The sequence below is a fragment of the Podarcis muralis genome, chromosome 3 (assembly GCF_964188315.1).
Source record: "Podarcis muralis chromosome 3, rPodMur119.hap1.1, whole genome shotgun sequence".
Taxonomy (NCBI): domain Eukaryota; kingdom Metazoa; phylum Chordata; class Lepidosauria; order Squamata; family Lacertidae; genus Podarcis; species Podarcis muralis.
Genome location: NC_135657.1, coordinates 18180620 through 18205944, shown reverse-complemented (window position 1 = coordinate 18205944; position 25325 = coordinate 18180620). Strand labels below are relative to the sequence as shown.

General features: G+C 40.3%; 2 protein-coding genes across 3 annotated transcripts in view; one reads left to right on the top strand and one right to left on the bottom strand.

Moving 5' to 3' along the window:
* Positions 1-2053, top strand: part of LOC114594788 (uncharacterized) — a 17499-nt gene extending 15446 nt beyond the window's left edge. Inside the window, exons 7-8 of the mRNA XM_028724914.2 lie at positions 255-372; positions 961-2053. Coding sequence (XP_028580747.2) covers positions 255-372; positions 961-1155 — 313 coding nt within the window. The 3' untranslated portion in view covers positions 1156-2053. The remainder of the gene's footprint in view (positions 1-254; positions 373-960) is intronic.
* Positions 1690-25325, bottom strand: ZC3H6 (zinc finger CCCH-type containing 6). Of its 2 annotated transcripts, none has more exons than XM_028724918.2 (12): positions 24208-25325; positions 17602-17785; positions 16720-16842; positions 13839-14076; positions 13384-13496; positions 12348-12464; positions 11257-11368; positions 9906-10015; positions 8261-8514; positions 7015-7484; positions 5755-5997; positions 1690-4033 (listed from the first exon to the last, which is right to left on the bottom strand). In XM_028724918.2, exons 1-12 carry the CDS (start codon positions 24297-24299, stop codon positions 2556-2558), a joined length of 3534 nt encoding a protein of 1177 aa, XP_028580751.2. In that variant the 5' UTR covers positions 24300-25325; the 3' UTR covers positions 1690-2555. The 2 variants fall into 2 exon arrangements, with proteins under 2 accessions (XP_028580751.2, XP_028580752.2); XM_028724919.2 differs by lacking the exon at positions 24208-25325 and adding an exon at positions 19166-19678.

Sequence of the window (25325 nt, the reverse complement as noted above, 5' to 3'; positions counted from 1 at the left end):
TTGTAAATCACCCTTGATCCTTGTTTACTGGGATGGTTGGCAATGGATGATATGAACTAGCCTTATTGGGGTAGAATTACAACACTATTACATGAATAAAAGAGTAATCAATAGAACACCCCAAAAACATCCCTAGAGGGTTTAGATCAGGAAAACAATGCATGAGTAGGGCTCAACACCTCTTCCTCCAGCCATAGAAGCCCCATGTCACACCTTAGGTGCACTGCATAATGCTTTCTCTCTGTACTTCCAAGGGTAAACGCATCAACAGGTAAAAGCAGGTCATCTGCCGAGCACCTTGTGAGCAATGCACAGAACCTAATCCAGGTGGCTCTTCAGATGTTAAAGGCTGCAGAAGTGGCTTGCGTCAAAGTAAGTAACCTTTTATTTACATACAAAGCAGGGGTTTGGGGGTCCTTACATTAAAAAGACTATGTGGGAGAGGGGAGCGAAACTCTTCCCTCGTCTTATCTCACTGCACTTTGTTGCTTCAAGGCAGGAGTAGCTAGAGTCTAGACCTTTTCGGTTCACATGGACTACATTCACCCTTGGGCCAGTCATTTTAAACTGGTTTATATGAACCCATGGTTTCAAGTTGGCTTTAGCCACCAATTCAAATTAACCACATTTTGTCAGTTGTGGCAATGCAACAAGCTTGTGGTTAAGCAAAAGTGGAAGCTTCTGGACCCCTCACAGCTGTGCCAGATGAGAGGAGTGAAGAGTGTGTGAACTCAAGGTTTGCTTTGGCTTTTCACATCACACTGAACTAAGTTTTGATCTTGGGATTTGACCTACTCAGGAAAGTGAGCATTTTCTCACTCATCTCTTCTGTCAACTACCCCAAGATTGTGAATTGTTCTGCCTGCATCTGCTTAGCATAATTCTAAAGCCCCTGTTTCCTGAATGTATTAGTTTCAATTTTAAACAGCATTGCTCTTTCCTTGCTTTGCTTTTCTGCAGGGTTTGCGTCAACCGGCCCCTAATTCAGAAGAAGCCAATGTAGCTGCATTTTGCAGCAGGTGGAGGAAAAGTCTGTGGTGGCACAGGGCCAAGGAAGCTTTAAATTCAGACAGAGATGAACTGGGACTTCGCAAAAAGGGGTCGTGGACCGAACCCACATTCACATCCATGACCCAAGAACTATCAGCTCCTTAGTCAGAACTGCTCTAAATCTAAATGCTTTGCTGTTTCTGGCCAGAAGCAGGTTACTGACATTGGTTATGCTCTAAATTGTGGAAAGAGACATCACACTCAGAATAATTTAGTCTGCCCATTACAAGTTGCTGTGGACTTAGTGCCCAAGCTCAATGCACAAATGTACTCGCCGTTATGGTCACAATTATTCACATGCTTAGCTGTTGCCTATCCTCAAAGCTGCAACTCTGCCCTTGTCTTTCAATATGCCTATCTTGTTTGTTTCAGATGGCTTCAACTTCACTACCATTCACCCCCCCCCCCATGTCAGGTAGTAGAAAGAATACCAAAGTTGGGAGACATGGGTTCAAACCGCTTGCTTGGCCATGACTCTCACTATATCTCAGGCTAACGTACCATACAGGGTTATTGTGGGTAGGAGGAAATGGCCAGGCAGTCCAACAAGTATATACACCTTAGGAGGGAAGGGGGAGAAAGTAGATAAAATCTACAATGCAGATTTCCCAGCCTTTTAGCAGTCCATGAAAAGTCAAGAGATTTTCACTCTTTTTTAATTTGTTAAAAATGTCAGACACATGAGTATATGTTACTGTCATTACATATCAATACAAAAAAGCAATACAAATTAAGCAGTTGAATACAAAAATACATTGAATACATGAACACCACAATGTGCCAGCACTAAATGAGAATAATGTATACATGAAAAAAGTAAATACATTTTTTACACATACAACTTATGAATTTTCTACTTAGAAATGTTTTAGCTGTGTCCTTTGCAATTTCTTCTATATACAGCATAGAATAAAATACTTTAAAAATGCTTCAGTTCCTCAATATGTAATACAGTATCTTTTAGGCTATGAGTATCAATTCATGAATAAAAAATGATGCTGTGTCAACGCTCAGAAAAGATCAATTCTTTTTGAATTTTACTTAGCAAGTTGGACTTGATAGATCAGACAATTGTCATTTTAAATAGTGTCTCTCACAGTAATGTACATTATATTGCTTGAACCTATACAATCTTACAAAAGTGGCAAACATTCTCTAAATGTTGATTTTGAAAAGACACATTACACATATACAAGTCTTCAAATTGAATCCTTAATGATTATTTACAATGAAAGTGCTTATTTCAGATCTAACATGATATACCTATTTTTATTTTTAAAAAACAGATCAATGATTAGTCTCCCTGAAATGTGAAAATTATATAGAAAATACCAACTTGGCAAACACTATAGCATACTGTGTTACGGCATGTGGTTCTGAAAATAGCAGCCCAAATGTGTTTCTGGTTATAATTTAAAAATAAATAAAGCATAGAGGTAAATCAGTTACAAAACTGCAGAAACCTGCATTATTCACAATGGTAAAAAGTCTTCATAAACACACAGCTAACAAAAAGGTGAAGCCGTTGGGTCAAAAGTCTTGAAAACATCTTTCAGTGATTTGTCATCGGATTCCCCATTTGGATCACTCTCTGACGTTTGACTGATTTGCCCAGGCTGCCTCACGGGCCTCTGATCACTGTACTGTGGTCTGATTAACCCTGACAAAGCCTGGATGGGAAGGTTGTGTACTGCTGGAGCAGCACTGGAGTGTTTAGCCTGAGATTTACTGCCTACTTTATCTGGAATGGCTTCTCCAGATGTTTCCAGGCATTTTTCTATGTGCAGGGATGTTTTTTGAGGCAGCTGTTCTTCTGAGAGTGTAGCTTCATTTTGGCCAGCATTTTTCAAAATACCCTTCTTCAGGTTCTCTCCATTCTCCCCTGAATTAACTGGAGAGGGGTCCGATGGAGTGTGATTTCTTGGATCATACAAGCTAATGCCACTTAATAACGAGCTAGGGGTGCCCAGTTTAGCAGTGGCAGATGATAGCTTAGGTGCATACGGGGGTAACACATCCGAATCAGAATGAAAGGCTGCAGCTTCTGAGGACTGTGATGTACCAGTGCTGGATTTGGCTAACCTGGGGTCAGTCTTTGGAGGCAAAAAGTCCTTCACTACTGCATGGTGAGAGTCTGTACTGGACGGTCTGTGGAGCCTGGGATCAATTGTTTTCTGCAAGCGAGGGTCTCCCAATTTGCTTGTGCTACCAGGATGAGAATCTGTAGAGTGGTCCAAAGAGACACTTCTGTTTACTAAATGTGTACTATTTTTTGCTTTTGCTGCTAATCTCGGGTCAGATGGTATTGTACTTGGGATGGGATCACTTTTGATATTCCGTAATTGATTAAATCGTTGGTCAGCTATAAGTGGAGGAAGGGGTAAGTTGATTGAAGATACTGGGTCTGGTTTCGGCAAAGGTACTGGGAGTAAGTCTTCAGGAGCCCATACAATATGCTTAGCAAAGTTGGGTTTGCTCAGAACAATGTCCATTTTAATATGGCTGAATTGCCTAAGCTGAGATCTTGGATCCCGTAGTGTTACTCCAGGCAGAGGTTCCAATGGTATTAAGAAAGCTCTCTCTCTCAGCTCCCGTTCTCCATCCTCTTCTTCCTCTTCTAATCCTTTTTGCACGGTCTTGACACCAGGGTTTGCTCCACTAGCAGATGAACTAGCATGACTGCTTTCGCTGCTCTTTAAAATTCTAGGATCTCGTGCAAGTCTTGGGTCCAAGGTTCCTGACTCTGGTGGTTTTCTAGCATTTGATCTTGAAGCTGATCTTAGCCTGGGATCAACAGCTTGGCTTCCTTGACCTCGCTCTTTAGCAAGTCTTGGGTCAGTAGGCATAACACGAAGCTGTTGGTCTGCTGCCTGCTGCTGCTGTTTCCTTAATGTCTCACTTTGTTTCTTTAAGGTCTTTAATATTGATTTAACACTGCTTCCTTCTTCCTCTTCACTACTGGAGTACCAGTTTACATTATCATCTAGAAAAAGACAAGACACCATACAAATTTCAGTAGCCATAGTATATATTTTCTATCCTAAGATAAACAAAACAGAATTTCCCAAATAGTGTTGGGAATTCTTTTTAATAAAACCAGGCTATGTAAAAGAAAAGAATTCTAATTTCCTATTAGGATGACAAATATGGTAGGAAGTGAGTGGGGGAAATTATTTAACTGTAGTCTATTGCCATCTCTTAGCTTATGTCAGCGATATTTATTTTATTAAATATGTATATCGCCCTTCATCTGAAGATCATAGGTTCACAACATAAAAATGCAAAATGAGAACACAAAATACATAATAAAAACAAGAACAAAACCAAAGCAATTACCTTCCTCCCACAAACACCTTTAAAGGGATACAGAATGTTAATTAGCCAAAAGCCTGTTTAAAGAGAAACATTTTTGCCTGGAACCTAAAGATATGCAATGAAGGCACCAGGCAAGCCTGTCTGGGGAAAACATTCCATAAACTGCAGAAAAGCCAATACAGAAAAGGCCCATTCTCATGTTGCCATCCTCTGGACCTCTCATGGAGGAGGCACACAAAGAAGGACCTCAGATGATGATTGAAGGGTCTGGTTCGGTTCATATAGGGAGAGGCGGTCCTTGAGGTATTGTGGTCCTGAGCCAGTCCATAGAATCATAGAATTATGAAGTTGGAAAGTAGCACGAGGGTCAACCAACCCCTGCAATGGAGGAATCTTTTGCCCAACATGAGGCTTGAACCTGAGATTAACAGTCTCATGATCCACTGATTTGAGCTATGTTTCTCATTTAATGCTTTATCAAAGCCAGCACTTTGAATATGCTCAAACCCTCTTGCCCCAGTGAGGAATCTGGCCACCAAATTCTGCACTAGCTGAAGTTTCTGAATCATCTTCAGAGGCAACCCTACATATAACACATTGTAGTAATCTAACTCTAGTCACTCACCTTTCAGATCTAAGTTTAGCTCAGTGCTACACTGCTTGGATGAGAATAAAGTCTGGATACTGGGACAGAATAATCTAGCTCAGACATGTTACTGGGAGAGGGAAACCACTGCCTCCTTCTATAGCAGCTTCAAGAAGAAATGTCTGTATCACTGAACTTATAATTCACCTCTCCATATCACTCTCAGTTCCATTTTACAGAGCAAAACACTAGCTCTGCTAAGGATTGAATGCACCTTCATTTCTTTGTTCTCATGAAATTCTGCCATTTCTGTCAATATGCACCTTTTCCTTTTATACCAAGTATTTACATAATCAATTTTCTTCTTGGCTGCTGAAACTGGAACAAGAATTTCATTTAGCACTTATAGGTTTTGCAGAATACAGGCACCTCCTTCTGCAGAGGGCCTACAATATGTTGTAAGCAGCCCAGAATGGCTGGTGAAAGGCAGCCAGATGGGTAAGGTATAAATAATAATAATAATAATAATAATAATAATAATAATAATAATGATGCAACTCTGTTACTGTGAGTTTTGCAGGCGGGTGGATAAACTGACTCATCTCCATAATGGAATCAACCCCAGTATCCCTTCCTTGGATCAAACTGGATTCTTCAATGTGTGAAAGTAACTTTAGTAAAAGTTGCAAGGAAAATAAACACCAGTAGGAAGTAAACTAAACTCTTCACTAACATGTGGAAACAGCAAATGCACACAACTATGTTACAACATGTTATTTTAAAAGTGCAGAATGTGACAATACCTTCTTCTCTACTCAGGGATCTCTGACACTGATTGCTCATTTGCTCTCCATCGTCTTGTTGTTTTTGACTAAGCCTTACAAAAAGGGCTTTCTGCATTGCAGGAAGAAAATCTGGTACGTTAATAGCTGAACTGTGGCCTGCTGCTGTAGCACAGTCTGACTCGTACTCATTGCCACTGTTATGTGAATCTGAAGACATGTGGTGAGGCTGTTGATCTGCAAATTCTCCTTGCCACGCACCATCTACATTGACAGTATTACAAACAATTAGTATTTATCCTCAACTTAAGTTAAACAGAAATTACAAAGAAATGTTAAGTACTATTTGATGAGATCTCTATAAAAGCCATCAAGGTGGCACATGAAGGGGTGGGGCTGTACATATAAGAGGCTTAATTCTAGGGGGCAGAGGACAGGTTTACTTTCTCACATGCGAACGGGATTCATCAGTTCCTCTCACCATCCTCAATGGTGAGTGTGCAAATGCCCTCTAGCAAGCATGGAGTTACCAAGCCTTCCTCCCAATGCTTAAGCTGCAAAGTGGGCAGGGACTGCTAGTTGTGTGGTGTTCTTGCCACCTCCCTAGTTCCAAAGCTGGGAGGAAGTCAGGGGTCACACCATCAACCTCTATCCCAAACTGCTCTTATCTGCTCTACAGCAGGAAAGCCCAGAGTGGGAGGAAGAAGAGGGCTGGTCAATGGTGCTCAGCATGTCTTCAAGTAGCAGCACCCAAGCAGCACCATTCCACTGGCCTTTTCCTATGAAGTAGCATCCAAGCCACCACATGTCCCTCTAGGTATGGCCAGAATGCTTATTTGTTTTAGATGCTGCTGCTAGAAGGCACCTCAAGCACTTAGGAAAGGCCGGGGGGAAGATTGTCAGGCGAAGAGATGGAGACTACTGGAGACTCGTGCACTGAGTAGTTGCTTATGGGGAAAAGTTAGACGCATCCTGGAGGGTGGGAAGGCATAATTTATCCTTCGCATCTGATCTAGGGTGTCCTGAGTCCCCCATACAAGAATTCAAGAAGAGGGTGTGTGCAGAGTATACGGAGGCATACTGCACTTTCAAAAGTCTGTGTTCTCCCCCCCTACACACACATGCATCCCCCATAATGAGTATTTTGGGAATACTTTTATAAATCTTGAATGAGAAGGGCCCATGACTAGGTGATTTTGAATTATAATATAGCTCCCACTCTCATGAGACACAATTGTTTAGTTCTAACTAAGGACATAAGATTTAAACATTTAAACTTACCACCAGTGTTATTGGTTGTCTGAAAGTTATGTACAGCCTGATGCGAATAGTAATTATCATAGAAATTGGCTGGATTCTGAAGGGACTCGTAGCAAGTATTTGGCAGCCGTTCACCGGGGATTTGCTGATATGGTGGACCAGGTAGGCAATGATTGTCTCTGGGCATGTTTGCCATATGTTCTTGAGCAACTGCACAGCCATATGAAGAACCAGGTGGCGTCAAAGGTGGCCCACCCTGCTGTCCATGCATTGGTCCACCGGCTTGACCCTGTGGTCCTAGGTAACCCGGAGGAACTGGCTGCAAAGGCGGACTCTGCGGCCCTCCTAGACCTATGCAAGGATGCCCAGGAGAACCTGGGAGCCCTGCTGGTCCATTATGTCCTGGGCTCGATTCTGTATTATACATATGTGGATCATTTCCTTCAAACTCTGGTCCTGGTGGTGATGTGCTGTTATAGAATGCTGGTGGACTGCAAGACAGAAAGTTAGGTCAATACCACTTTTATATAAGCATAAGCGATAAGCAATTTATGAGGAGCATAGTGGTCAAGAGTCTGAAAATGGCTACATGCTCTATTTTATCAAAATTAGTTTGCTTTCTCTTAGAAGGGAACACTACCATTCAGTTTGGTTTTTTCACCAGACCATAAACAGGTGAATTTTGGATTATTACAAGGAGCATGACCGAAGTCTTCAAATACTTGAGTGCCTAATAAAAAGATGAAAAGCAACTGTTCTCCTTATAACGGGTTCTTCTTATAAAAGGTAAGCATATGAAATACAAACAAGCGAGATTTGAGACATTCCTTAATACATATATTTTAAATGAGACTGACTGGACAACCAGTAGTTTTCAATTTTCTGAAAAGGATGTCAACAATATGCAATTAGTTTTTAAATATAGGCCAAATTTTAGATCAAAATAGGTAGGCAATAATTACATGATTTTTTTACTAAGGTGTTAATTTAATCAGACATACTAGATCTAAGCAAGGTTATAAATACAGTTTTAGCTCCTTTCTCCTAAAAAATTTAATGCGGCCTTCTACCGGTATGTGTGAAACTACTTGCCACCAGCTGAGAGAGGCAAACTATGCCTGCCACCACTGTTATATTCTAGGGTCATTGTGCTTGTAACTCTCTCTTTTTAACCAGTCCTGTAAGATTACTATAATGCCATCATTTTCCTGAACTTCCTTATTGCCTCATTAAAACCATGCACAACTTTTATACTTCTAATACCTACGTTTTCCCAATCTTGTGGGCTAAATCCACAGTAGGCTTCACAACTATCTCAAAGAGAGATGGGATTTTCTTGAATTCACCAGAGGGATCCTGAAAGTTTTCTGCATCTTCCTCAGTAAATGAATACGGCTCTGGTGGGGTTGGCAAAAGCCCAACTCCTGGAGGAGGCTTAGGAAGAGGAACTATGCCTCGCTTCCGAAGTTCCTCCACTTCCTTTTCATCATCGTTTTGTGGCTCCTCTTCAGTATTCAGTACCTGAAACACACACAAATTATACCCGGAGTTATAAAAGTTTCTGTTGCATAATATTCTGGTGGCTGCTATACAATCCCCTAACTGGGATTCTATCTGATCTGATCCTGAAGGATCAGGGTAGGTTACAAATCTTCGAAATAGAAAAGTCAAACCATCCATGGAATTCAAACAAGATTAAAATAATTCACATACTATACCCCAATTAATCTCAAACACCATTTTGAAGTGCAGCTCCTAAAAAAAGCCACCTATAAAGACCTAACCAAGTTTTCAGAACATTATGTTCTAACATTTAGATCAATCAGAGCACAGTCCACCATCCAAACTTTTGGCTTCACGTCTGCTCACTGCTATGAATATTCAACTCTTTGGTACACTGAACTGGATGGTGGTTTTTCCCTCAATAGCAACAACTATTTCATCTAGTTTCAACTAGACCATGACTAAGAAATTAAATGTTGACTTTGGAGAGAATCTTTTCTAACACTGTCAATAGACAACAAGCCCATCCCAGAACCCTTGGGTCCTATGATTTCATGGATAGTGTGCAGTGATGTGCACCTTCCAATTTCTGTAAGACTACACTACACCAGTATGAGCAGTTAGGAGATTCAAAGAATAATACCTGAAGAGGAAAACTAAAGGGAAAAGGTGATAATGGGTTAAAAGAAAGCAGAAAGTTTAAATCAGATGTAACGTTTTTACTTCAGTGGGGCTAACATAAAAATGCTCCGACCAAACATGCTTTTCCTCTTTGGGGTTCTACCACTAAGGGGAAAAGATCCAGTTCTGCCAGAAACTGACTGTCCACTTTGCTAACTAGCTGCTACCCATGAAGTCAACAAGAAACATCTCCCAAAATTTCTGGAGCTTTGCCATTTACCCCCCCCCCCCAATTTTAAGTGGAGGGTGAAAACAAATGGGTAATGCATAAATGCGTAAGCAGTGCTATAAAAAAATAAACTGATGATGAAACAAAGGAGGGGCAAGATCGAATCCTAAGATGGCATTAATAAGATGGCATTAATGGCATGCACATTTGTGATGTGCAAGCCTTGCAAAGCTGAGGGGTGCCAGGTTCACTCTTCAGCTAAGGGTCCTGCTGTAAGCTCCCTTTTTATATGATGTTTGTCTTCATCATGAGATGCTGGAAAAATCTATGAAGCCTCGAATAGCTTTTTCTACATGAAAATATACTATGTTGACAGATGCCACTGTACATCATGTGCAACTGAAATATCGATAAACATGACTGGACTCCTTGGAAAATCAATTTGAAACTGGGTCACCACAGACTTTTCTTAGTTTTGAAAAACAGCTTTTTTGAAATATCAGTTTCATATTAAAGTATGATGTGGTGTATTCTGTTGATACAAAGGAGTATTACTCACCTTATCAAGGAGTTCTTTCGACTCTTTAGTTAGTGGATCATGAGAAAACTTGCACTTGTCGCCGTGGTAGCACTTAGCTCCTGTATGATAGAACTTGCAAGGGAACTCATGTGAGCCTGTATTAAGGATTCTAACAAGTATAACACTTTGAGAGTGGGATTATTGGGCTCCCTAAAGGGAACTCCTCATGACTGGTTACAGATAGGTAGCCGTGTTGGTCTGCCATAGTCAAAACAAAAAAAATTCCTTCCAGTAGCACCTTAAAGACCAACTAAGTTAGTTCTTGGTATGAGCTTTTGTGTGCATGCACACTTCTTCAGATACACTGAAACAGAAGTTGCCAGGTCCTTCTATATAGTGAGAAGGTGGGGAGGGGTATTACTCAGAAGGGTGGTGGGAATGGGTGATTGGCAGATAGCTGTGATGAGCCTGTTGACGACTGGGCTACCACTGGGCACGCAAGGCTTGGGGCGGCAGCCTGAAGTCCGAAGCACAGGGCGTCCTCCGGAGGACGCCCCGTGCTTCGGGCAGGTGTCTGCAAGCCTTGCGCGCCCGGCGGGAGTTCCCGCGGGCTCGGAAGGCTTGCGGGCAGCAGCCTGTTCTGTGGGCTGTGGGGGGAAATAATTTTTTTTTATTCATTCCCCCCCCCCCAAAGGAGGTGCATCCTATGAGCCTTATAGGGCGAAAAATACGGTAGCTTCTCTCATGAAGTTAGGCTTTTGCAAACAGCTCTGGCAGTACCTCATTGCTGCTTCCAGCAAAAACCCAACAGGAAGAGAGAATTGACCCTCTCCTTTCTTGCCCATTTTGTTGAGGAAAAATGGAGTAGCCTCTTTGCCTTTCTATTAGGCTTTTGTAGGAGGTGGTGGAAGTGGCAGCAGGTTGCTGCTGAAGCTTTCTGCAAAAGTCCAACTTGTAGAAGACAAATCACCTCTCCTTTCTCCCTAGACCCTCCACCCCTCTAGAGAGGAAAGGAGAAATAGTTTCTCTCCCATCCTGTGTGGCTTTTGAACATAGCACAGGAGTAAGGAAAGGGAAAAATTAGTGGGCATCACAAATAATAGGCATGACTTGTAAGCAGAGTCAAAATTTTGAACTCCTGCTCTTTAATTGTAAGCACTGCATTTTTGATGTTTTAACAACAAAGTATAAACAATATATTAAGTATAACGTTTATTGTGACATATCAAAGACTATGAACTCCCATCATTTATCACTTTGAAAATATCATTTACATTATATATTTGAGGTCATATTCATATGTATATGTAGACACACACACACACACACACACACACACACACACACACTTAAACAAAATATCTTTAGAATATTATTTGTAAAAGGATATTATGCATGTAAATGCAGTTCTCTCCTTTGGAACAATAACCCTGTATATAAAACTTGCAGATTTCCTTTTTCTTCTCTATTTCTGCATCATGATCAAATTTACACTGGTCTCCCTGTATACATAAAAGAGGTTATTAGCTCCAAATGTGGAATTATTGTATTTCAAGTTGAATTTTCAATGGTAGGATGAGAAAGTTTGATCAAACATAGTTCGCTGCTTTTCCTCCCCCCCACCCAGTGGTGTTGGAGGAAGTTGTTTGTAAGGCAAACCAATCATTAAAAAAGCAGAACATGAAACTATTCCTGCACTGACACTAAACAGATGGCAGTTGTTCAGAATTGTATTTATTTCAGTCATTTCTATAATACTTTTCAGGACCATAGACCTTTCCCCAAGGGGCTTACAGTAGAAAACCAAAGCAAAATAATAAAACAACACAGCTACCTAAACAATTAAGATCAATAAAATATTGATCTTAAATTAAAAAACAAACAAAAACAAGCAGCAGATGAAAATAGCACGGCTAGACCTCTCACTCCCAGCACAGCATGCTAGCCACCCTAAATTAACCAAAAGCTGATTGGAAAAGAAAAATATTTAGGGTTTCTTTGAAAGAAATCAAGGAGGGAGCCGAATGCAGTTCTTGGGGAGGTCATTTCTAAAAACAAGTGACACCACTGGAAAAGCCCTATCACACTTGCCTGCCAGAATGCATTGATAGTTTTTGAATTTTCTCATACGACTGACTGGTAGAAAGCTGCTCTGTTCACAGTGATGCAACTCTGTGCAATAATTTACATAGCTCACTAGAAGATATACTATATACTGTACAATCAAGCTTTTCTATTTCAATAAAAGGAGATCATGGCTGCTATTTAAATATTACACACTTTCAACATTAAATATAAAAGCCTGCACAAGAAATAAAACGACTGAACAAAATACACCCATATTTTAAATTTAAATATATTTTTAGTACTTTAAAAATACTTAACAGTTGGGGTGGGGGCTGATAAATGTGTTGAGCAAACTGCAATAAAACCCACACATTCCCCCTACCCTTTCTAGAAAGAGTACAATTGTATATTCACCTTAATGCATCGTGCCTCTAGGAAATATTTACAGATTTGTTTTCCTTTGTGTTCCACAGTATGCTGATTTATGAATGCCTGACTCATAGTTGGCCATTTCTTAACAGGCTTTATTTCCTGTAAAAAAAAAAGCATCCTGTTTTAATGCATCGTTACCTAAAGTGTCACTGAAGATCCAAAGTTACAGTACTCAAAACGATAAACTAAAATGATGTAGTCAAGCTTCTCAAAAAGCATAGGGCCAAACAAACAGGTATGGTCACTGACATTCTAGTTATGGTAAATGCTAGGCATAGTGTTGGGCATAGACATTTTGCTTATGAGGAAACAAAGCTGTGAATAACATGTTATTCTTTGTTTTTAGTGGTGGTGATGGAAGGTGATGGGACTGACAATTCATTCACTCTTTCCCCAAGCTGTACACATTTTACTATTACTGGCTGACTTCACTAGCTCTAGTTCTCTGTATCATTTTAATTCTGCCAATGTTGCTACCTGCCAACTACTAATATTTCTCTTACCCACATTCTTTTTCCAAACTGCAAAATTGTTACTACGCCTTCCTCCAGCTTAGCATTACCAGAAGTTCATTTCATAGTGCATGTGTCCTTAGGCTGCAATACTGAAGCTACATGATGCAGAGCATAGCTGTCAACATTTCCCTTTTTTTAAAGGTAAACTCCCTTATTCCGAATAGGATTCCTCGCAAGAAAAGGGAAAAGTTGACAGCTATGACGCAGAGTAATAATAACTGAAGGGCTGCTTATTCTAAATGAAATACTGTATTTATTCGAGTCTAATGCACCATCGAATCTAATGCGCACCTCAATTTTCAAATCTTGAAACCAAAAAAAGTATTTGCTGGCGAATGTAAATGTGCCATTGAATCCAATGCGCACCTTAATTTTTGCAACGTAATTTAGCCAAAAAAGGAGAGCATTAGATTCAAGTAAATACGGTATTCTGAATTATCCACAGCAAACTAAACAGAAATCCCAAGTTTCAATGTAACTTAACCCACTTCCATTCCACTTACCTCTTCAGGACCTTTATTTATCCCTCTTCCCCTTCCACGGTCTTTGCGTTTCAATTTCTTCTGCATGCCACGCCCTCGGCCAATACCGTAACTATTGCTTGTCTGTGTAGCACCTAAAAACAAGAACATCCAACACATTTCAGCATAAAGATTCTGACCTGAAAGAAGAATGTACATACATACCACCTGTACTTTTCTGCAGAGTGAAGAGGTCACGTAAGGAATACATGCCAGGTCAGAACTATAGTGTTTTTAAAGGTCATTTCTAAAATTATAAAATAGCATTTTAACTCCAGCTTCCAAAACAGTGAATTTGCAACTTGGCCCCAAAAAGTTTCATTCCAAGCCATTCAATGGAAAATGCTTGTTCTGAACACAATTTCATTGTAAATGCTGTAATTATGCATAGGTGGGTTTCTAACACAAACTAAGCTAGCATTAGACCAATGCCTTACCTTTCTGAATCCCTTTCATTCCTTGCTTTTTCATAGATTCTTTTGAAATTGGAGCATCTAAATCAGCATTTGAAGTTTCTTTAGCTTGTCTATACTGTTTTAATTGGTCAGCAAAATCCTCTTTTTCATCCTCATTGTAGACAAAATCATCACTGTAGTTATCATAATCTTTGTTTTTTGATTTTTTAGTATGCTGTGACTTCTGTGAAGGGGTGTATTTTCCTGAAATATGCCCATGCTGGACAAAAGAGAATGATAATTAGAAAACCATTAGGATATGACCTCTCACTATTTTCTCTACAAAGAAAACATAACATTTTATTGGTGTTCATGTGTTGTACTTTTCTATCCTGAATTAGGGTTGTTATTTGCAACTCATTAAATGTGTATTGCAGTTGCAAATTGAAAACATGCAAAGATGCCTATAGTGCTTGATTATCCATAGATAGATGGAGAGTTGTTGGGATGAACACAGATCTGTTCACTTGGCTATGGGTGCTGTGTCTCCAAACTGTAGTAGAGCTTTCTGTCCCCTCAAACCATTGTTCCAGGGAAAGCAACAAATACTGATCCTGAAAAACTCCCTGGTGAAGTGGGTGGATAATATAAATGGTTCACTAAGTTTCTGTTTCTTCCAAATCTGTCTGTATTTCACACAAGAGTGGCCAAAGTAGAAATAACTGTTTTTAGCAGAGACTTTGGCACTACCAATTTGCTAAGCCAAGTGTGTATATGCAAATACTGGAGATGGGTGAAAGGAGAAGCAGAATTAACAGCTTCTCCTCCCCCGCAGCAGCCCACACACTCTTTTTACAGGTGTTATTCTATAAATAGTTCATTTTGTGGCAAAAGACACATGACTTTATTGAACAAGTTATTTGTATCATTCTGTTGCAATGAGCAAGAATAAATAAATAAAAAACCATTCTAAGGACATCATTTTCTCATGCTTTAGAGTTCAAGTTGTAACAAACACCACAGATGCATGGGCAGAATCAAGACTACCCTGCCAAAAAAGGACACACACAATTAAGTGTGTGCCAAGTCAACACAAATTCAGCTCCCCGCAAAAGTGAAATTCTGCAATAAGTCAAAATTATGCAAATTAACATTTTTTGTATTCAATTTTAGTAGAGTAATTGGAGCACAAAGGAATGGTTTTTTTTTGCAAGATCAACTGTCCTCATTGCTTGCAGAGAAATTTATGAAAACATGCTGAAACATAAGCATGTAATACAGTAAGCATTAATTATTTCTCCAATGAGAACTACTAGATTCAAGTGAAAAATTTCTTACTTATTTTCTGTAGCATGAAGATATTGCAACCCATTTTCTGGCAGTAAGAGTGAAGCATTTCTTATGCCAGTTCCACCCCTTTTCTAGATGTAGAACATCCAATTTCATGACTTCCAGCATTGTGAATAAATTTATGATTAGTAATACTATGCTAGTAGTAAATAATTTTGCAGGGTTGAGGAACCTGTGGCCCTACAGATATGGTAAACTAAAACCCTACCATCTTTGATCACCATTCCCCTTGCTGGCTGGGGCTGATAGGAGTTGGTTCCCTGCTCTATGTCTGGAATATTTATCTCCTTTTTCTGGGTTTCACCTTATGAATTTTCAATTTGAATTGGTTGCAAGTCATATCAAAAACATTTCAGGTGATATAAATGATGTTTTGAAGTTAAGCTTCATTCTGCCAGCACCTTTAATTTTAATAATTTTTGATATATTATTTTGTAAGTGTGGAATAAGGATGCACAGTTCACTTATGTATTGTCTCTCTCAACATGATCTTTGGAATGCGTTGATTGTTTTAATGCTTTGTAATAAAAATAATAATCAAATAAATAAATAAATATCCATATAAGGCTGTGCTACCTTAAACTCCAGATAGTATGAAATTACTACTGATTTTATAAGTCAAGCAGTAATAAAATTGTTTGTGGTTCTGAATGGACATTTATCTTCTCCCAGAGCAACTGTTAGACTAGTCAAGAGAAACCATATGCTCCTTCATTCGGGAAGACATGAAGCCAAGAAAAACCCAATGAAGTCCTGTTTTATTCAAATACAGTCATACCTCGGGTTGCGAACGTGATCCGTGCAGGAGGCACGACTGCAACCCGCAGTGCTGTGTCTGCGCACACACATGATACGATTCAGCGCTTCTGTGCATGACGTCATTTTGAGCTTCTGTGCATGCGCCAAAACCCGGAAGTGACCCGTTCCAGTACTTCTGGGTTCGGTGCGGTCCACAACCCAGAAACGCGCAACCCGCAGCGTTCACAACCTGAGGTATGACTGTAATGGAAGGAGGTTTTGGATGGAAAGCAAGAGCCCTCATAGGGCGAGATCATTTTTACTTCTGGGAGAGATTTACTTCAACAGAGTCACTCATATGTCCTCTATCCCTATGAATCTAGAGGAAGCTTTTGTAACAGAGAACAAAGTGATACTACTCCCCTGTAAGGAATGTCTGTTACTGATCCTTTGAAGAATACTGAAACACTGCACAAAACTCCTACAATGAAAATCTCAATGGCAGTCAAGGCAAAGACATATGCTACTTTAATAATCTCTGGTTCCATTTCTTTGAATAAATATGGCAGAGGCAAAAAAGAAACTCATGGCCCCAGTAAAACTCAAAGTGACACAAATTACTTTTGAAGCTATTGAGAAGTAAATGGAAGGCTTTCATACTCGGCCAGAAAAGAGGGAGGATAAAAATTGCTTCATTCTGACTGGAAACTTTACTAACAAGTAACCAGGGAAACTGTTGCCCTCTGTTGCCCCCATATCACCAAAAAATGGCAACAAGTCAGGAAATCAGCATGATCTATAACTTTGGATGGAACAAACATTTTGAAAGCTGTACCTGAATGAATGAAGACTCATAATCTCTGTAGAAACCAGATCCTTTCTTATGGGATCTTTCTGTTCGTTCGGCATCAGAATCAATGCTATAGTCAGAACTGTCATTGCTAGAGGGGGAATTATGCTGAAAAACAAGAATGATTTCATTTGTATAATGCAGGCATATGAACTATATATATAGTATTTAAAATGCTACAGGAAAGTCAATTGGAAGAGAAGCAGATTGTGGGGAAGTGGCATACAATTCAAATCCCCATGAGGGCTAATTTATTACCAATAATAATTAAGGTAGCTTGTACTTTAGCTGCATGCACTAGAGCAGCTCATGAGCCTCAAGCACAGGCAAACATTGCAATACATTATTTGGCACACTTCTCAGTACACATGTGGTGTGAGGAATGTTGGACACAGCAAATAATGATTTAGTAGGCCAATACTCTTGGGCACATTATATCTGTACATACCCAGTTGGTCCTCGCTTATTACAGGGCCTTATTGGTGGTGGTTCCCATTTGCAGAGTGCCCTCCCTGGTGAGGTGTGCCTTTCTCCCTCATTATTGACTTTCAGGAGAAACTTTAAAATATTTTTGTTTACCCAGGCATTTGATGACTGTAGGTAATGGTCACGGCAACTGTGAAATTAAAAACTGTGACGCTATGTGATTGTTTTTAAATTTTCTTAAATTGTTTTAGTGTTTTAAATATGTTTTTATTCTATTTAAATTGTACTGTGTAAATATTTTTGATGTTTGCCACTCTAGACATGGCAAACAGAATACAAATTTAATAAATAAACAATATTTGTAAACTTTTTTTAACACTACTTTGAGTAAATGAAAAATAATTACTAGAGTTACAAAGAATATTGACTAACAGTTCTAACCTTGTGTTTATCTCGTCTTCTCCTTTTTGACTTTTTCTTATCCTTTTCTTTTTTGCGTTTCTTGCGGGATTTTCTATGGGCTTTTTCATTTTTCTGTTTATCTTCAACCTTTGCATCTTGTTCTTCCTTATCCTCTTCAAATCCAGCATCATCTATTTCGCCATCTTCGAGTTCACCATCCTCTCTGTTTTATAAAGTCACAATAGTTTAGATTCAATATGAATTAGAATATATTTTTTTAAAGGGGGTATAGTTGACAGTAATAGTACAATCATCTCCCATGCTTATTTGTCCAACAACCACAACAATTACATAACATTTACACAAGCTCACCCTATAGTACTATCTAGTATTGTTTGCATTTTAAGAAACAGAGGCATGCAAGGATTACATAACTTCAGTTTACTACCTTAAAATTATAGGCAGTTTAATGAATAATAAAATCACTTTTGATTTTAAAGTTCCCAAAGCTCACCACTATGAAATGCATAAAAACATAAACCTAAAAACTATTAATACATTAATAAATAATCCAAGACATGAAAAGCTGACAAAACCAATAAAGCAGCTAAATCTATTACAAAGCAATTAAAAAATATTAATTAATTGCCCAGGTGAATATAGTAGTTCTGAACTAAGTGATGCTAGTGTAGATGCCTCCTTCACTTGCTTAGTGAAGTGAGGCCTCATCCTGACTCACTTATGAAGGGCCCCTGGAAAAGAGGGTTTTATTGCATATCTTAACTATCAGGCAGGTTCATATGGGAACACTGTTTGGTATTGATTTACTATGATAACACTGATCACATGTGACAGCAATGTTATTTAGTTTGGTTGTGAAAATATACGATATACAATTTAAAATAATAACATATACAATTTGTTAGGAAGAATAATCTTAACTGCACTTAATACAGAGCATGGAAATCTATTTTCTAAGTCCTGTACTTCTAGCCTTGCACAAATAATTATTTTCTGGTTAATTTACTTTACAGGGTTATTGCAAGTGTAAATGAATTTCATAACTGAAATGCACTTTGTACTATAGAAATAATGAACTATGCAAGAACAGTGATGTTATGTTAAGTGGTGTAGGGCATCAGTTAAAAAGGAAGGCTCTCTTAATAAAGTACTGAAGTTAAACTCTTCTCAAAATAGGCTACTTGTGTTTGAAGGAAAACTAAAACAAAACACATCTCACAAATTTAGTATGATCTCTTTTTTTTTTTTTAAATGTCTACCTTAAGGTTAACAGCTGCTGATCAGTGAGGTGTAGGAGGGATGGATTTAACCCTGGATTAAGGTGTATGTGACTATGCTTAATATTATTATCATCATCATCATCATCATCATTATTATTATTAACAACTGAATTTATATACCGCCCTATACCTGGAGGTCTCAGGGCGGTTTACAGAACAAAATCAGAATATAAAACCACTACAGTATATAATCAAAATAAAAACAACAGCCCAATAACACGCCCCCCCCCCAAAAAACCCCCGACATTTTAAAAGGGCATAGGATGAATCCCAGTTGCTGGAAGCCACAAGGCAGAAAGTACCCTTGTGCACGGATCCTGCTCTTAGAGTCTCCCATGGGGACATCTGGCTGGACACTGTGAAAGCTACTGGGCCACTGGCCTGGCCCTGCAGGAGGCTCTTCTTATGAACCAGAATGCCTCATAGCATGCACAGGGTGAGATTCCTCTGCCATAGTGAATAACAGCATGACTGCAATTTGCCTCTGGGTAGAATTGTCAATGATTGATAAAAGAAATCAAAGAATTTATTTCAGGCTCTGGTAAAATCTACAAAGACCAACTACATATATGCCCAGAAAAAATAATGAACACAGAAATCTCAACCAACTTTAAGTATAACCAGACATATAGGCAACCATTTGTTCAGTACATTGGTTGGGGTAGAGAGAACTAAATTATCACTTTATCAAAGGCCTCTGATCAAGTTTATTCAAACAGCAGATGAAGTGGTGAATTTGTTTCTGGACAGTACTACCTCAAGCTGCTATTGTTCAGCTTTCTCATGAAATGTTACTTGAAAAAACTTACGTCTACATTTCAACAATTGGGAAATGCTGACTAGGTACAGTGGTGCCCCGCAAGACGAATGCCTCGCAAGACGGAAAACCCACTAGACGAAAGGGTTTTCCGTTTGCGATGCGCTTCGCAAGACGAATTTCCCTATGGGCTTGCTTCGCAAGACGAAAATGTCTTGCGAGTCTCGCCATTTTTTTTCTCGCTCCCCCCCTTTTTTCTAAGCCGCTTAGCCGCTAATAGCCTTTTAGCAGCTCAGCCGCTAAGCCTTTAATAGCCGCTAAGCCGCTAATAGCGCTAATCCGCTTAGCCGCTACCGCTAGACAAAGATAATCGCGGAACGGATTCTTTTCGTCTTGCGAGGCACCACTGTATGTTGCAAAAGCCAACTACAACTCTTGGGGACACAATTCTTTTGGGCATCTTGTACTGCCACAGCTTGCCATGACAAATAGTTAAAAAGTACTTGAGAGATGTAGGGATGTGGGTGGCACTGTGGGTTAAACCACAAACCTAGGACTTGCCAATCAGAAGATTGGCGGTTCGAATCCTCGTGATGGGGTGAGCTCCCGTTGCTCTGTCCCTGCTCCTGCCAACCTAGCAGTTTGAAAGCACGTCAAAGTGCAAGTAGATAAATAGGTACCGCTCCGGTGGGAAGGTAAACGCCGTTTCTGTGCACTGCTCTGGTTCGCCAGAAGCGGCTTAGTCATGCTGGCCACATGACCCGAAAGCTGTATGGCGGCTCCCTTGGGCAATAAAGCGAGATGAGCGCCGCAACCCCAGTTGGCCAGGACTGGACCTAATGGTCAGGAGTCCCTTTACCTTTTACTTGAGAGATGTACCGTAGTTGCTCAACATTGCATGTCTTAACACTGACAACCCCCCCCAAATCATCTAAGTACACACACACAACTTGATAATCTTGAACTCAGTGAAAAACACAAAATTAAATTCAACAAAGGCAGTGTTTGTATTAGACATAAACAAGGACTATACACACAAGGATAACTAGCTAAGGAACTGATTAGAAAACAGAAAGTCTCCTCCTTTGGAGGGTTCCAGCATTTGGATACCAGGAGTGGTCTCAATGCTGAAGGTTTAAATTAGATGACTTGTGTGGCATCTACTAACATATGCAATGTGCCATAAACATATCTTTAGTTTAATACAGTGGTACCTCTGGTTATGTACTTAATTTGTTCTGGAGGTCCTTTCTTAACCTGAAACTGTTCTTAACCTAAAGCACCACTTTAGCTAATGTGGCCTTCCGCTGCTGCCGTGCCGCCGCAGTGCAATTTCTGTTCTCATCCTGAAGCAAAGTGCTTAATCCGAGGTACTATTTCTGGATTAGTGGAATCTGTAACCTGAAGCGTATGTAACCTGAGGTACCACTGTAATCAAATGTTTATCAGAGTTAGTCTCAGGAATGTGGGTTGGTGTAATTTTGTAACTATTAACATTCCACCATCTTAGTTATGCAGAAACTGTATTTGAAATATGCACTTTTGCCTTATACAGTGGTAGCTTGGTTTAAGGAGAGCTTAATTTATGAACAACTTGCATTAAGAATTCTGCAAGCCTGGAAGTAGGTGTTTTGGTTTGTGAACTTTGCCTTGGAAGCATAACATGTTTCGCTTCCTGTTGAGTGTGTTCCATTTGTAAATTGAGTCCCCTGCTGCTATGGGAAAGCACGCCTTGGTTTAAGAACGCTTTGGTTTAAGAATGGACTTTCAGAACGGATTAGGTTCGTAAACCAAGGTACCACTGTACATGCCTTTAGTTTTAAAACATATCTGAAGGGCCAAACTAGTTTAGCATGAACAGCATCATGATATATTTTGATCCTCCAGTAACAGTAAACCTTACACTCTTATTCTGAGAAAAAGGATTCGATTTTTTAAAAACCTCTCCAAAATTTATCTAAATGTTCTTTTTCTAAACTGACCTGTTTAGAAGTGGGAGCTTTTAATATGGTTTTCACTCTTGCAACTGAAATGCAAGAATTTACTTGCTTCCCTGTTAACTAAACTCCACAGATCTACAAATCTAGTATATTCAAGTTAAAATTTAATGTGAGATGAAAAAGATAAGCCCTTAAATATGCAGTTAAAATGTGTTCATTAATGCAAGGGGGGGGATCTAAGAGCACAAAATGAGAAAACAGCTCTATTAGTATTTTCTTAATGTGAAGCAAGGGTATTCATCATGGTGCTCTCTATATGTATGGACAACAACTATGTCCAGCCAGCATGGTCAATGATCAGGGATTATGGCAGTTGTATTCCAAAGCATTCAGAAGACACCATGTTGGATACCACTGATGTGATCAATGCTTATAAATTAGATTAATCTAGCTATAAACAGAAAGAGATCTGGCTCTTGTATACAGTGGAATCTAATTCTGTCCAACAGTGCTGTGGTAAGTTATAGTGAAAAGAGAAAACTATAAGGTTTAACTCTGATATAGATTAAGAATAGCACTACTGGTGTACAATAACGAGTTCATAGGCACCAAGTGTTCCCATTTAACTATATATTATTTATTCTAGCAAATTCTAAGGCTCCAACACTCAACATTCAAACACCCTCCTTTTCTGTCTGCTGCACATAGTCAGTTACACTCAGCGCAATAAGTGGGGCAGTAAAATGGGCAGTTGGGCCTCCAAGGACTAGGATGGAAACATCTGCTAAACATTTGCAGAGTTCCTTGCCCCAGATGTCTTATGTCAAAACAAAACAAAACAAAATGTATCTTCAATTCAAAAGTAGCAGCCCTATCTCTATTTGCTTTAAAGTATGGCACGAAAGAACTAAGAACTAAGGAAAATGAATTCCCATTGTATTTTAAATTTCTCCATGTAGACTTTCCCTCTTGTTTTGCAACTAAACTGTTTCTGAGATTTTGCAGAAAGAGTATCTGCTTCTGCTACTTTTGCAAAACAAGGAATCACAACCCCTGTGTTTCTTGTTTTTCCAACAATTCAGGGAATCTCAATATTAAAGTTATCTACCTATAAAAAGGTCTAATTTATTATTGGGAGTTAGAAAGAAACAAAAAATTCAGAGATTTGACAGGCTAGCAGGGGAATTAGTTCATTAGGAGCTGCAATTTCTGCAAAGCTATACAAGTTTACAAGCTTTGGCTGTGCTTAAACTACTTAGTACAATTCCAATGTATCTCAGAAGATTTGCTAGTCAATAGATTTGAGGGTCACCTGCTTTTCTGACATACTTTTTGTTTTTAAATGTCTACAAGAACACATTGCATTATGTAGTAATCTTTGATTTCCCCTTATTAGTTCCCCTTTCAAAAGAGTAGTATCTCTTAAGAACTCCTAGGATAATTAGCTCCAGGTCTATTAATAATTCAGTAATGTGCAAGCCTTTCCTTTAACTAATATTTGCTGGAAAACTCATGCTGCATTTATGACTATGTTAAAAGTAACAATACTGCACCAGGTAGTATCCTTTGCAGTACTGTAAAAACTGTTTCATGAACATTTTAAACTGCTACAGCTATGAAGGACTGCTGATATGTAGATCTGAGATACAAGGCCCAGTCCGATTCACTGTAGCTCTGTCCAAGTCATTTTAATTGCCATTTGTCTCTTTATCCTGGCTTATAAAAGATGAAAGCCGTATACAACCTACAATGCTACTACATGAATTAGGGGTTATGTTATGTTTTTTTTTTTACCACTTTGATAAACCAGTATTGCACATGGTTGTTGGGGAATGTGGACCATGGGTAGGCTTGCTGTTATGGGGAATACAATTACAAACCGTGTTCTAAGGAACAAGATTTGAATACATGTTGGTGAATGACAGATCAATAATTTCAGAGAGGTTCCCCCTTTTTTTTAACCAACTGAGAAGAGCCAGATCTTATGAAAACAAGAGGCTGGAGAAAACAGAGCAAGGCACAAGACCTCAACCAGGAAAAAAAACAAAAACCCTCTGGTGTCTTGGCTCAAAGGGATTGAAAGGAGGAAAAGATAAAATCGAACAGAACTTCACCTGCACAAAAAGAGATCCAGTTAAATGTGTAAGGTGTAAACACTTACACGTAGCTCCATGTATAAAGGGAGGAGGGGAGAGAAGCACACTCTTTGATTTCAAATGGCAGTAAGGGATATATGGGAGGATAAGAACAACAGTGACATTATACAGACACCCAATGTAAAGTGCATTTTATGAAAAGATGGGATTTTTAAAAAAGATAATGAAATGTGAGGGGGGGGGGGAATGCATGCAAAATGCACCTTGAAGAGACAAAAAAAAACCCCTCCTCAAAAGACATCCTTGTTCCTGTATTAAGAACACCCCCCCTCCTCCCTCAGGCTGAAGGTGACTCCCCTCCCCAGTACAATGTTACATACATTTTAAATTAAAAAAAAAAAAACCCACCTAGGTACATTTAAGACAATATCATTATCATTATCATCATTATTACCACGACCATCATCTCACATTCTTAGTTATTATCACCATTGAGAAGCGGAGAGAAAGAAAAAAGAAAAAGAGAGAGAGAGAGAAGAACGTTACTCGACCTTTCGTCCCCTGCATGTTGCCTGTCAGAGTCGGGCATGTTTTGGTCAAGAACTGGGTTTGGGGGCTTGGAGAACAGGCTTTCAAAGGCCATTGTGCTGGCTCTGGCTGTGTGTGCAGGGAGGAGGAGGAAGGAGGAGGAGGAGGAAGGCAGGACACTGCTGCCCGTGGTGGGGCGTTGGGAGAGGAAAGAGGAGGGAGGAGGAGACACAAGGCACACACACACACACACACAAATATACGCAGAAGCGGCGGCGGCGGCGGCCGGAGGAGGACCGCGTGGGGGGTCCCCCCCACCACCTCAGCAAAAAGCAGCGAAGATTTCCACTCACGGTTTTTTACTGAGTGACGGGAAGGGTGGGCACGGGGACACACGCAAACACACACGCGCGCGCGGCCCCCAGAAAAGGGCGCTTTTAACGGTCGCTCTGGGCCGGGCGAGGCTGGCCACAAATTTCAAAAAATAAAATTAAAATAAAGATAGGGGCTAGGGGGGTTTAACAACAGGCAACACACACGCACCACAGGAAGAAGAAGAGGGAGTGGTGGGTCGGTCGGAGGGGACGGGGAAGAGGTGCCGTTGGCCGCAAAGGAGGAGGAGGAGAAGGAGGAGGCTGGTCTGGTTATGTCTTCCTTACAAACATGGCGCCCGGTCGCTTTGCCACAGAGAAAAAGAGCGAGACGGGGAAGAGAGCGCGTGGGAAGAGAAATGGCGCGCGGCGGAACGGGGTGGTGGGGAGGGGAGCGGGTGGGGGAGGAGGTGGGACGCGCTCACAAAATGGCGCCGAGCAGAGGAGGAGGAGCAGGAGGTGGCGGCGGGAAAGGGGAGGGGAGGGGGGAAGGGCCAGCGGAGCTTCTCTGTTGGCGCCTCACGGGTCGCCTGCGATCGAGGCGAGGGCCTGGCCGCGCGCTCTGCTGCGCCCCGCCGCTGTCGTCATCGCCTAGATTTAGGGGGGCTTCCCTTCTCAGCATTGGCCCGCGAGGGTAGACGGGGAGGCGTCCATTGGGCGGGCTTGCTGCCTATCCAGGGCGCGTTCGAAATGCAAAAGAGCGGAAAGCCCCTCTCTCTTGCGTGCGCGTCGCGCAACCGCTCCTGTTATTTATAAAACGGGCGCGCGTC